This window comes from Sturnus vulgaris, chromosome 23 (genome assembly GCF_052056855.1).
Source record: "Sturnus vulgaris isolate bStuVul1 chromosome 23, bStuVul1.hap1, whole genome shotgun sequence".
NCBI classification, from domain to species: Eukaryota; Metazoa; Chordata; class Aves; order Passeriformes; family Sturnidae; genus Sturnus; species Sturnus vulgaris.
The window spans coordinates 8,126,979-8,140,021 of NC_142265.1; the positions used below are offsets into that span (position 1 = coordinate 8,126,979).

Below are 13,043 nucleotides of genomic sequence, written 5' to 3' on the forward strand. Positions count from 1 at the left end.
CCCTGCCATGTGGGAGAACTCTTCCTGCTGCTTTCTGCTTGATGGCACCTCCTGCTCTCCCCTGGCCTTGTTCCTGGTAGAATCAAAAGCCTGTCTTAGTTTCTGGGCTGTTTCTCCTCCCGAAATATTCCCCAAGCCCCACTGCAGCCCATCCTCCCTGAAGGAAGGCTCTCCCGGGATGGGCTCTCCAGCATTCTGTGCCTCTCCCCTCGACAGTCCCTCCACTGATCCAGCCCTTCGAGTTCCCGCCAGCCTCCATCGGACAGCTCCTCTACATCCCCTGCGTGGTCTCCTCGGGGGACATGCCCATCCACATCACCTGGAGGAAGGATGGCCACGTCATCCTCTCTGGCTCTGGGGTCACCATCGAGAGCAAGGAGTTCATGAGCTCCCTGCAGATCTCCAGCGTCTCCCTCAAGCACAACGGGAACTACACCTGCATCGCCAGCAACGACGCTGCCACCGTCAGCCGGGAGCGGCAGCTCATCGTGCGGGGTGAGCCTGGGGGTGACCCGGCCACCTGCATCCACCTGGTCCTGTGGGAGAGCAGAGGGAATGTGGGAGGGTGAGGAGCAAGGCTGAGCCACGGCTGAGCCCACAGGGAGTGGGGAGTTGTAGGGATCTGATGGGGATTTTCCTGCACTGACAGTCCTTTCTCCCAAACTCCTCAGTGCCTCCTCGTTTTGTGGTCCAACCCAACAACCAAGATGGCATTTATGGAAAAGCCGGGGTGCTGAACTGCTCTGTTGATGGGTACCCCCCTCCAAAAGTCATGTGGAAGCACGCTAAAGGTAGGGATGGGTCATGGCAGTGTGTCAGTGATGTCAGTGCAGACTGGGGCATGGCCACCCCAGCTCTGAGCCTCACGAGAGCTGCTGTGCCTCAGCTGAACTCTGTGTCTCTGTGTCCCCTCCTAGGAAGTGGCAACCCGCAGCAGTACCACCCCATCCCCCTGACAGGCCGCATCCAGATCCTGCCCAACAGCTCCCTGCTCATCCGCCACGTGCTGGAGGAGGACATCGGCTACTACCTGTGCCAGGCCAGCAACGGCGTGGGCACAGACATCAGCAAGTCCATGTTCCTCACTGTCAAGAGTAAGTACCCAGGGCTGTGCCCTGGGGAATTGTCACAGGGACAGGGAGCTGCTGCTGGCACAGCCACAGAGCAGAGGTGGGCATGGTGAGGGTGGCTGTGGGACATGGGGTGACCAGCAGAGCCTGGTCTGGTGCAGCCTCCATCTCTGTTCTGAGAGTTCCAGCTGCACCAGCCGTGCTCCAGCCTCAGCTCTGCTCATCCCCACGATCAATGCAGGGCACGGGAGGGCATTGATTTCTCCCCTCCAGGGACCCGCTTCCCTTTTGCTATTAAACACACTTTGTCTTTAATAAAACCAGGCAATCAATCTACATCATCCAGGAGGAAAGGAAATAGCTGGGCTGCTTTGACAGGGATGGGCTGGGAAGTGTTGTTAGACACCGTGTTTGAACTGTGTGTGTTATTGGATTGCTCTCCTGTTGCTATCAGCAGAATGTATAATTGCCAACTCCGTGTTGGTTATTGGGCTCGTTGCTGCTGGGAACATTCAAACCTCCAAAAGGAGGTGGTGGAGGGGGTCCAGAACCATCACCCTCACTCCTGGTGTCTCCAGGAGGGGCTGGGGTCAGGATTGGGCTCAGAAGGACTAAACTTTGCCTTGACCATGCAGGGAATAAGGCAGTGAGCATGCTGTGCCAGAGGGGATGGAGGCTGCTGGTGAAGCTGTGGGAGTCATCACCCCCTGGTTGTCCCCGCAGGATGCTGTGGGCAGAGGGGACGTGCAGCCTTCTCTGGTCACCACCATGTCCTGGCCTCCCCTCCCCAGCGTGGTCTTTTCTTCCCTGACACCAGCAGCTGTTTCTCTCAGGGGCTTCTCCCCTCCCCACCCAGCCTCTGCCTTCCAAGGTTCCTGTTCCCCTCCCTGTCAGCTGTTTAATTTATCCCTCCAACTGATGAATCAAACCCAGCGACTTCAAACAAGGCACTTCAATGAGGTGCAGGTACAAAGTCGAGGCGATTAATCCCGAGTGAGCACGCCAAGTCTGGGAGCCCGAACTGGTGCCGTGTCCCTGCTATCTCCTGTAATTGCATCCCAGGACAGGTTGCTTGCTGACTTGAATAGCACATAACCTTATTATGCGAGTGCTTTTGCATCTCCCGGAGCCCTCGCTGCCTTTGAAAAGGTTTGGATGAATAGGTAGACAAAGCGCCACAGCCAATTAAGCATTAGATGGGCTCTTTGTTTTGTTTCATTTTGGGGTTTTTGTTTGTTTAGTGAAATGTCAGCCCAATTAAAGGGAGATCAGCACTGGCTTTCCCTGAAAGTCAGGCCACTGCAGACTGAGTTAAATGAGAGTTAATCAGAGCCCAAACAAAGCGTGCTGGCGGTCAGCAGGGCAAAGGGCAGTGCCACAGCCAGCTGGTGTCACACATGGCCTGCCCTGATGGCACAGCAAGGGGTGACGGGGACAGCCAGGTATCACACTGGTAACACGCTGCACACTGTGTGGCTGAGTTGCTTGGACTTGGCAGAGCCAGGAGCAGCTGGATGCTGCTTTTATCAGGGAAAAGCCACCAGATTTGCTTGGGGAATGTCACCCGTGGGGTTGAGCCTTTCCTGCCCCTGGGTGCCACGGCCCCTGGGCTTCCATGGCATGGCAGCCTGTCCTTCCCTGCTTTGGGAAGGAACTGCAGCATCCAGCGGGCTGCAGCGTGGAGTGGAAGGTGGGGAGTGCTGGAGTACCTGAGCCTGTGCCCCAGGGGACAGCAGGCTGGGCTGGGCACAGGTGAGGGGCCCAGCAGCCCGTGATAAATGGCATTTAGCACATGGCTGCACACCTGCCCGGGTGTCAGGAGTGTGTGGCATGGGGACAGTCACGTCCCCAAGGGTTCTGCTGGCTGCACCCTGGGCACTGGCGGGGGGGCTCCTCTGCCTCCTCCCTGCCAGCACCTCGATGCCAGGGGTCCAGCCAGAGGGCAGGCAGAGGGGTCTCTCTCTGTGGTCGTGGCACAGCCCTCCTTGGAAGTTCGCTGCCACATAGCACGAGCATAACTGATTGCTTCCATGCAATTTGAATTAATCTCATGCTTCAGGTGAAACTCAGCTAATCAGTGAAGAAAGGAAGCTGAGACGGGTGCAATCAAATTAACATCACAGAGCCAGCTCCAAACAAGAAAGAGGGGGGCGAGGGAGGCAGGCACAGCCCTTGTCACCCTTGTCACTGTTCTCATTCAGTTGTCACCAGCGCTCTGCGAAGCCGCTCGTGCCCCAGCCGGGTGTGGGACTGCAGCGTGCTGGTTCCTGTCGGCTTCCTTTGTTCCCAGGCTTATCTGTGCCCAGCCAGCACCACCAGCCTCTGGTTGTGGCCTTGTTAACAAGGCTGTGGGCACAGGGAGAGGCTGGGTGGGTGGGCTGGGCACAGGAGGCATTGGAGGTGAGCTGTCCTCGAAGGAAGCCTGTCTGCCCAGAGTGCTGCTTGAGCTGTGGCTGATGCCACATTATTGATGCTTCTGCACCCAAGAAGAGATCATGGACTGGTCCAGGAGCAGCCCCCAGCCACCCTTGGAGGTGCCTGCAGCCAGTCCTAAGAAATGTGGTCCCTCTGCAAGCTGCAGAGCTGCTCCGGAGCAGGTGTTGGGCACCAATGCCCCAGTCTGTGCTATCCTCACAGCTGCTTGGGGTTTTCTTGGGGTTTGTTGTGCTCTTTTCCTGCTCTGGACTACGTGCAGCTCCCTTGGGACCCTGGCAATTGAGAGAAGTTGATATGTTTACATCCAAGGAGCTGCTTTTAATCAAACATCAATAAGTGCATTTCAGCGAAGCAGAGCCTGAAACAGAGCTCCTCTCCCGGGGCCTCTGGGAAGGGGCTGGTGTAGCCAAGGCTGCTGCAGCCCTGAGGGGCTGTCCTGCCCTTTGGCCCCAGAGCCACACACCCTGTGCTGCTGCACTATCCTCCAGCCTGGGCTGGATGAGGGCTGAGTGCAGGGACCACGTCCTCAGTGTCCCTGTTTGCCAAATAGCAGGGTGACCCCTCGGTGGTTTTGCATGGCAGGAGCCTGGCAAGGCCTGCCATCGTGCCAGGACAGGGTGCTGAGCCCCTCATGCAGTTGTGTGTGCCCTTGTGCTGTGCAGTCAGCCCTGCTTTAGGACAAGTGCAAGAGTCCCCAGCTGTCCCTCTCCTCTGTCCTCACCCTGACAGGATGTGGGATGCTGGGGACAGTCCCAGTGTGTCCCTGACCCAGGGCAGAGGTGTCAGAGCACGGGCAGGCAGCTGGGGATGGGACAAGGCAGAGTTTGGAGAAGTCTTGGGCTGCTTCTTGTCACCCTTGGTGCCCCAGGCTGCACTGCCACAACATCCCTGCTCTTTGCCATCCCCTGACAGCTCAGGGGTGCCGTGCTCCCCTTGGGGCAGGATTGGCACGAGGCTGGGCACTGCACTGTCCTGCACCCCGCAAACTCCAGCAGCTCAGGAGGAAAGGTTTCCTTCTCTGTTAATTGAATTACATTGCCACAGAAAGCCGAGGAGTCGTAGCTCATTAGAGCCTCTTGTGTCCCATTAGAACAGTGTGTGTTGCCTTTGCGGATTGTCATTATCATACATTACTGCAGGACTCAGCACTGCTGTTTGTTTATGCATTACATTTTTTTCTGCTTACCCAGCCTGCCCTCGGTCCCCCAGCCTGTTCCTCCTGTGTGGTGCCTGCCACAGCCAGATCACTGCATGGCACTGAGGTGGCACAAAGGGCTTGGCTCTTGGAGCAGAGAGCAGCTAGGCCAGGGATTAGTACAGCATCCTCACAGCACAGATCAGCCATCCCAATCTGTGCTGCACCCACTGCTCGAGCACCTCTGGGATCTGCACCCCAGCCAGGTGGTGACCACGGCCCAGGGTGTCCCCACTGGCTCTATTTGCATATTGGGGTGGCTATGAAAAAGAAAACCTCATCTCTGGCATCTGCAATTCAAAGACGGCCTTGCTGATGGGAAATCACACTCTGTATTCTGCCCAGGTTTATACGAGTGAATTATGCAAATCCGTGATGGAAAACATTCTTCCTCTCATCCTCGGGAGTGTAAAACCTTAGTCAATAATTCATACCCGCACGTCTCAGACTGGAGGCTTTCTCTTCATTATAGTGTGCACTTGGTTATTTGTCTTTCACGTTTTATTGTCTACCCCGGTGTAATGCTATGCATTATAAAATTTATCTGCTTCATTATTTTATGATCCTGAGCTGTATAATGCAGCGAGACGGTTCCGCTTCGGGCTGCGGGGCCTCTCGGTGAGAGCCGCATGCGCCGTGTCCTCGCTGGGTCCGTGGGCTCTGCGGGGCCTGGCAGCCACAGGTGCCACCTGCCCGTCCCCCGGGCGCACAGGTGACACTCTGCCTCCCCGCAGTCCCAGCCATGATCACCTCCCACCCCAACACCACCATCGCCATCAAGGGCCAGACCAAGGAGCTGAACTGCACGGCGCGGGGCGAGCGGCCCATCATCATCCGCTGGGAGAAGGGGGACACCGTCATCGACCCCGACCGCAACATGCGCTACGCCATCACCACCAAGGACAACGGCGACGAGGTCATCTCCACCCTCAAGGTGAGGGCTGCGGGTCCTGCACCTGCCTGGGGTCCCGCTGGGTGTTGGAGAGAAGAAGGGAAGGTGCAGGGAGGGTGTGGTGGTCCCCAGCGGGTGTCACAGAGCCTGGCACTGTGCTGGGCTCCCTGAGCAGCAAAGCTGAGCCCAAAGGGGTGGGATGTTAGGAGTGCCTAATTACGGGAGGGATTGCAGCTCCAGTGAGTGGCACTGTGGTGGGAGCAGGGAAGGCAGGAGAAGGCAGGGGCAGTGCTGGGGGTAGCTCAGTCTGAACTGGCTCCTCTCCCTGGAACTCTGGCAGCTGAAACCTGCCGACCGCGGGGACTCTGTCTTCTTCTCCTGCCACGCCATCAACTCCTACGGCGAGGACAGGGGCTTGATCCAGCTCACTGTCCAAGGTATTCCATCCCCCCTGTGTGAGCCCTGCAATGCAGTGCCTTGCTGAGAGGGTCCCCCTGCTCCTGGGGGCCTTCTCTGCCTGCGTCCCTAACCTGCCTGCGTGTCCCCAAGAGCCCCCTGACCCGCCGGAGCTGGAGATCCGTGAGGTGAAAGCCCGGAGTATGAATTTGAGGTGGACGCAGAGGTTTGATGGCAACAGCATCATCACCGGCTTCGATATCGAGTACAAGAACAAGTCAGGTAGGTGACAGTGATGTCCCCTCCCCGTGCCACAGTGGGGCTGGGGGCTGGCCTGCACAGGCAGGTGTGGGACTGCCCCACCGGTGCCTCCAAGGGAATATTCTGCATCCCGGTTCCTTTGATGAAGAAAGGAGAGAGCGGCATTAATGAAATATGGTAATTTCTGTTGGATGGGAGCATTTGAAAGAGAATATTAAAAGAGACAATATTTGCAAAAAATTGAACCCAAATGCACAACAGCGAGAGAGGGAAGCAGGACCTCTCCAGGGGTACAAAAGCTGGAGGTGCCTGGAGACCTCACCTGCCTGAGCAGGGCCCCCTCAGCACTGCAGACCCTGGACAGGATTCAGGCTCTGATCCTTCTTCCTGGCTCTGCTTCTCTTCCAGATTCCTGGGATTTTAAGCAGTCTACACGCAACATCTCCCCGACCATCAACCAGGCAAACATCGTGGACCTGCACCCCGCCTCGGTGTACAGCATCCGCATGTACTCCTTCAACAAGATCGGGCGCAGCGAGCCCAGCAAGGAGCTCACCATCAGCACCGAGGAAGCAGGTGCTGCTCTGGGCTCCTGGCATGGCTGGTGGGGATGCTGGGCAGGGGAAACAAGGGGGCTGCAGCCTGAGGGAAGCTGGTTGAGGTACAGCTCTCCTAAAGCCAGGGGTTTTCCTGGTGAGGAGCTCCTGAACTTTCTCAATGTGCTTTTTTGTGTTTGTGTCTCGGCAGCTCCCGACGGCCCTCCAATGGATGTCACCTTGCAGCCCATCACATCCCAGAGCATCCAGGTCACCTGGAAGGTGAGTGAGGCTGGGATGGTGTGTGGGCTTTTTCTGGCCATGGAGGATTGGCCAAATGCTGTCCCAGCTTGTCCTGAGACCCAGCATGTCATCAATGTTGCAAGAATCAGGAAGAATTCCCTAGGAAAAAGGAAATCCTGGAGGCTGGCCAAAAGGCTCACCTTATTTCTCAGGGCTCTTATCAATCATGTTTTACAACAAGCTCATTATCTCATAGGGTGTCCGTGGAGGACCATGGGGCAGAGAGGATAAATATGTAAAAACTGAGGTGCTGGGTTGCAAAGTGTTTGAGCAGAGATCAATAAAGCTTAGAATCGGATTTATTTTTCCAAAGCTGCCTAATGAAAAATACAATTGATTATAAAGTTAGGACTTGGGAATGAACTGCTAAGTCAATAAATTTAGGGTTCCAGCTTCTCCCCCTCCTTCTCCCCTTAAGCACTGAAAAACAGATTAATGAAAAGTAAGATTCACTTGAAAGATAAGTCACTTCGTTTTAGGAGTATTTCAGCAAGATGGATCACCCTGGCATTGTAACATAAATTTGCAATCAACCCTATTGATTTCTTAATGCTTCAGAGAAATATTGTTAAGATTGATTTCAATCTGGCCTTTCAGGCTGCCAGACTTGGGATTTCTCCTGCTCCAGCTGGGGACTGGTGCTGTCCAGGCAGCACTTTTCTCTCTGGTGGCTCTGAGAACACACTGGACTTTTTCTATCCTTATTTTGCCACTCAGTGAAAAGTGGGGAGGGAAAACAACTTGAAAGCCTTGAGAAAAGCCACTGAGGAGAGGCATTTGGGGCACGGAGCCCTGTGAGCCTCCCACTCCTGTGACACCACTCCATCCTGCCCTCGTTGTCCCTCAGGCCCCGAAGAAGGAGCTGCAGAACGGGGTGATCCGTGGCTACCAGATTGGCTACCGGGAGAACAGCCCGGGCAGCAACGGGCAGTACAGCATCGTGGAGATGAAGGCCACGGGGGACAGCGAGGTCTACACGCTGGACAACCTCAAGAAGTTTGCACAGTACGGGGTTGTGGTGCAGGCGTTCAACCGCGCGGGCACGGGGCCCTCGTCCAGCGAGATCAACGCCACCACGCTGGAGGACGGTAAGGATGGCCCAGGGACCAAACCTGGCACCCTGGTCCCACCCAGGGGACCCTCAGTTGATCCCCATCCCGTCCCACGCAGGTCTGGGGTGTGGCTGTGTGTGCCCTCACAGCTCCCTGGGAAGGAAGTGGGAGCGCAGGGGTTTGTGGCACAACTAAAGGGTTCAAAGAGGATTTCAGTGCTGCCCAAGTGCCAGGCAGGTTCCCATCTGGGACACGGCTGCTGGTGGTCTCAGTCGTTTTAAAAACAATGAGGAAAAAGTTTTGCAGTGCGTTTGCTCAGCAGTTTTTCATACTTAATTAAGGCTCTCGTTAGCCTGTCAAACCGCAATCGTTTCCTGGCTGCATTAGCACTCCTCCCGGGGTATTCAAGGGCCCCTGTTTTAGCAATAGTGTCTTTTCCATAATTATATTACCTTCATTTTGTTCAAACGGACTATCTGTATTAGTTTATTATACTCTGTCCCTAATTACATGGTGCTTATATTTTTGCACCTAAGTAATATGAAACAATAATCATTTTCAAAGAGGATCGTTACGGTGATGTATTATCATTTAAATGCTCATAAAAATTAGAGTTACCTCTTGCGGGGCAATGGGATCTAATTACCTCGCATCCAGCCAGCTCTCCCACTCTCCCCTCGCTGGGAAGCATCCTCCCTGTCGCCACCAGCACAGGGCTCACACCCACCTCGCTGGCCCAGGAGGAGGGAAAGTGCACGTTGGAGGCAGAGCACTGCTGGGCAGGACTGAGGGCTTCCAGCAGCACAGCGGGGTCCGTGTGGGCACAGTCAGGGCGGCTGTGTAGGGCACAGCTCCTTCAGCCTGGCATCTCCATCCTCCTGCTGATTGTCCTCCTCATCCCTCCCTGCCCAGTTCCCAGCCAGCCCCCCGAGAACGTGCGAGCCATCTCCATCACCTCGGACGTGGCCGTGATCTCCTGGTCGGAGCCCCCGCGCAGCACCCTCAACGGGGTGCTCAAGGGCTACCGGGTCATCTTCTGGTCCCTCTACATGGACGGAGGTGAGCACACGTGGGCAGCAGGTGACACAGGGGACGTGGGGGGCAGAGGGGCTGACAGACCGTGTCTCCTGCAGAGTGGGGTGAGATGCAGAACATCACGACCACGCGGGAGCGAGTGGAGCTGCGGGGGATGGAGAAATTCACCAACTACAGCGTGCAGGTGCTGGCCTACACCCAGGCAGGTGACGGCGTCCGCAGCAGCGTGCTCTACATCCAGACCAAGGAGGACAGTAAGTGGCTCTGCCACCAACACGAGTGGCTGCGGGTCACAGGGGAAACCCCCCGTGTACAGCCATGGGCAGGGCATTTCCCTTTTCTCCCTTTTCCTTAAGTGCGGATATTTAAATATTTACACCCCGCCTGCCCTACTTTAATGCCATTAGCTCTCTAGCAGAGCATTCCTGGGCCTGTCCTAGGAAGCGCCAGATGCTGGGAGGGAGGCGCAGCTGGGCAGGGTACGGCTGACAGATTAAGGAGATGGCCATTAAAAGCCAATCATGATTTCTAAAGCAGAGCTTGGGCTGCAATTAACCCTCCTGCCTCTGGCTCACACGGGGGCCAGAGCCACCCGTGGAGAGGAGTCCTGCAGGCAGACCTGTCCCTGCCTGTGTGTGACACCACCATTGCAGCTGCTTCCAGGCTGTGGTTGGGGTGCCAGCCCCACAGCAGGATGCTGTCGCATCTCCCAGCTGGGCAGAGACCTTGGAGACCTCCTGGCAGCAGCTCTGCCACGCTCTCCCTCCTCAGTTCCAGGTCCCCCAGCTGGGATCAAGGCTGTGCCATCCTCTGCCAGCAGCGTAGTGGTGTCCTGGCTGCCGCCGGCCAAGCCCAATGGCATCATTCGGAAATACACCATCTTCTGCTCCAGCCCTGGCTCGGGGCAGCCGGTACGTGATGGGAATGGGGCTGGGAATCACCAATCCAGGCAGGAACAGGGGGAGCTGTGCCAGGCAGCAGCCGCAGCAAAGACCTCTTGGGGTGCACTGCGGAATTGTCCAAGGGCATCCATGGGCACTGCGCACCAGGGAACGGTCCCATCCTCTCTCTGTTCCCATCCTCTGGCATCTGCCCTGCTCAGCGCTTGCTCCAGAGGGGGAAACATGCCAGCAGCTGACCGAAAATGAAGTAAAAATCCAACCTGGCCCCATCCCTCCTTGGTGAGGGAGAGGTTGATGGGAGGTCTGCAGACTAGTGCTTATCAAAAGCTCCTTCTCAAACTCATTTCACTATCTGAGCCTCTGGTTTCCAGGGCAACATAATCTTTTCATCAAAGCAACTGGTAAAACCGCTGGGATCCGATATTGTTTTCTTGGCATCTTGTCAAAACTGTCATTTGGGTAAAAAAAAATTATTTATACTGTACAATATTCATATAGGTGTGTCTGCTTTGGGGTACACTCACATCCGTGTCCCCACAAGGGCACAAGTGTGCTGAGAGTGAGCCAGGTACCTGCCAAGTCATGTTTAAAGACACCCATCCTGTGCCACGAGGGGCGTGGGGCCCCGTCCCTGCCCGGTGCTGGCACGGTGGCACAGTCGGGTGCTGTGCCAGGCAATCCTTCTCCTGGTGGCGTGCTTGGGGCAAGGTGATTTTGTCCCCGTTGTGATGGGGACTGTCCCTGGTGCTTGCCCTGTCTGCAGGGCCAGCGCAGGGCTGGGGCAGTGGCTGTGACGGGGCGATGCTGTGACCCCAGGTGGGTTTTGGGGACCCCTTGGCCTCTCGCTGTGACCGCAGAGGGTTTGGACCAGCCCGGCTGGGGTTGCCTGCGGGCTGGCCCCGCTGCAGTTCGGCGGTGCCAGGGCAGCGTCCTTTCCCTGGAGCGAGGATGCCGGAGCAGCCATCTGTTCCTGCAGCCCGGCTCCCTGGAGGAATCACGACACCAGCCGGCTCTCCCCGGCATTGAGCGGTGTGAGCGGAGCTGAGCCGCTGCTGCTGCTCGGGATAAACCCGGAGGAACTGGGGGGTCTATGCTCAGGGTGATGGGGTGAGGGTCTCACAGAAATTTTACCTCCTCCCGTATTCCTCCGCGCAGGCTCCCAGCGAGTACGAGACCAGCCCGGACCAGCTCTTCTACCGCATCGCCCACCTGAACCGGGGGCAGCAGTACCTGCTCTGGGTGGCCGCTGTCACCTCTGCCGGCCGTGGCAACATCAGCGAGAAGGTGACCATCGAGCCTGCGGGCAAAGGTACGGGGGGTGCAAGCCTGGGGGGCACCTCCACTGCCGTGCCCCATGGAAATGACGGCTGGGTGACCCCAGGGCACAGGAGGGGCAGCTCTGGGGTCCCAGGTCTCCTTACACCTCGGGGGGTCTGTGCACGGGGCCTGCCCCCCCCAGGCTGACCTCCTCCTTGCCCCCAAGCCCCCGCCAAGATCATCTCCTTCGGAGGCACCGTCACCACGCCCTGGATGAAGGATGTGCGGCTGCCGTGCAACTCCGTCGGGGAGCCGGTCCCTGCCATCAAGTGGACCAAGGACAGGTATGCAGGTGGCTGCTGGGGCTGGTGCCAGCCCTGGCTGTGCCACCCACGGCTGATGTGGCCCCTCTCGTCCCGGCAGTGAGGACTCTGCCATCCCGGTGACAGTGGACGGCCACCGCCTGATCCAGGCCAACGGGACGCTGGTGCTGCGCTCGGTGAAAGCCGAGGACTCCGGCTACTACACCTGCACTGCCACCAACACCTGGGGCTTCGACACCATCATCATCAACCTGCTGGTGCAAGGTGAGGGCTCCCGGCTCTGTGTCTGCCCTGCACGGACACGCTCCATCCCCACTGACCAGTGCCCGGGCTCTGTCCTGCACCGGGGGCTCGTGCTGGCCCAGGGATGAGTGCTATGTCCCGTTGGCACTTTTGGGGGGCACAGTTTGGGGCACTCTGCATGTGTGAGGTGCTCATGGGATTTCCCTCCTCCCTAGTGCCCCCGGACCAGCCTCGTCTGACCGTCTCCAAGACCTCAGCATCATCCATCACACTGGCCTGGATCCCTGGGGACAATGGGGGCAGCTCCATCCGAGGTAGGGCTGCTGTGAGTGATGGGGCTGGTGCCAGCAGCTCATCCCAGAACCATGACTGATTCCATTTTCATGGAACATGTTTTCAGGCACGTTATGCCAGGTTTCTGTATCTGCACCTCGGTTTCCCCCTCTCCAAAATGCCTCAGAGTAAGGTTGATGCCTCTGAGCTCTTAGCAGGGGGTGCCAGCCCTGGTGAGGATTTTGTGAGGTGTTCTGGACAAGCTGCAGGGACTGAGGCAGCTAATGAAGGGCACATCACTGGGTGCTAAGGTGGTGGTGGCCAGGGCCAGCCCCAGTGCTGCTCCGTGTCTCCTGGCATTGGTGCCACTTCTAAAGCCACCAGAGCAGGAGTTGTCCCACATCCCTGACAGGCTGGGGGCTTTGGGAGGGCTCCAGGAGCATTCCAGCTTTCCCAAGTCTCCTTTCTGCTCTGATTCATCTCATGAATTATAGGTTGAAACAGCTGCGTGTGGAGGGGGGAGCGGGGAGCGAGGAAGGAGACCTCGCTTACAATTAATTAAAAGCATGAAAGTAATTACAAGCAAATCTCCCCAGCCAGCAGCCTTTCACTCCAGCGGACTCTGTTGATAAATTTGGTTATAATTGGATTAGAAATATTAAAAACACACCGCATGTACAAAATAAATAAATAAGCAGTGGCAGGCACCAGGGTGGGTGGTGTGGGGGTGTCAGGGCTGGTGTTGGCGCTGCTGGGAATCATGTGCCCATGGCCTTGGGAAGGTCCTGGTGTCACCATGCACAGGGAATCCTTGGTGGTGTGAAGGTGTGGGAAGTGTCCCCACTGCTCTGCCCGAGCTGGAGCTGGGT

The 13,043-nt window shown here is 57.1% G+C and overlaps 1 protein-coding gene across 2 annotated transcripts in view; it reads left to right on the forward strand.

The window, feature by feature from the left end:
- The window catches only part of DSCAML1 (DS cell adhesion molecule like 1), a 92,235-nt gene that overhangs the window by 71,898 nt on the left and 7,294 nt on the right, over positions 1-13,043 (forward strand). For both annotated transcript variants that reach the window (XM_014884638.2, XM_088177899.1), the window contains exons 9-24: positions 217-495; positions 672-791; positions 918-1,094; positions 5,436-5,635; positions 5,934-6,030; positions 6,143-6,271; positions 6,659-6,826; positions 6,998-7,068; positions 7,937-8,177; positions 9,054-9,200; positions 9,275-9,430; positions 9,948-10,087; positions 11,234-11,387; positions 11,562-11,679; positions 11,759-11,922; positions 12,117-12,215. In XM_014884638.2, coding sequence (XP_014740124.1) covers positions 217-495; positions 672-791; positions 918-1,094; positions 5,436-5,635; positions 5,934-6,030; positions 6,143-6,271; positions 6,659-6,826; positions 6,998-7,068; positions 7,937-8,177; positions 9,054-9,200; positions 9,275-9,430; positions 9,948-10,087; positions 11,234-11,387; positions 11,562-11,679; positions 11,759-11,922; positions 12,117-12,215 — 2,460 coding nt within the window. The remainder of the gene's footprint in view (positions 1-216; positions 496-671; positions 792-917; positions 1,095-5,435; positions 5,636-5,933; positions 6,031-6,142; positions 6,272-6,658; positions 6,827-6,997; positions 7,069-7,936; positions 8,178-9,053; positions 9,201-9,274; positions 9,431-9,947; positions 10,088-11,233; positions 11,388-11,561; positions 11,680-11,758; positions 11,923-12,116; positions 12,216-13,043) is intronic.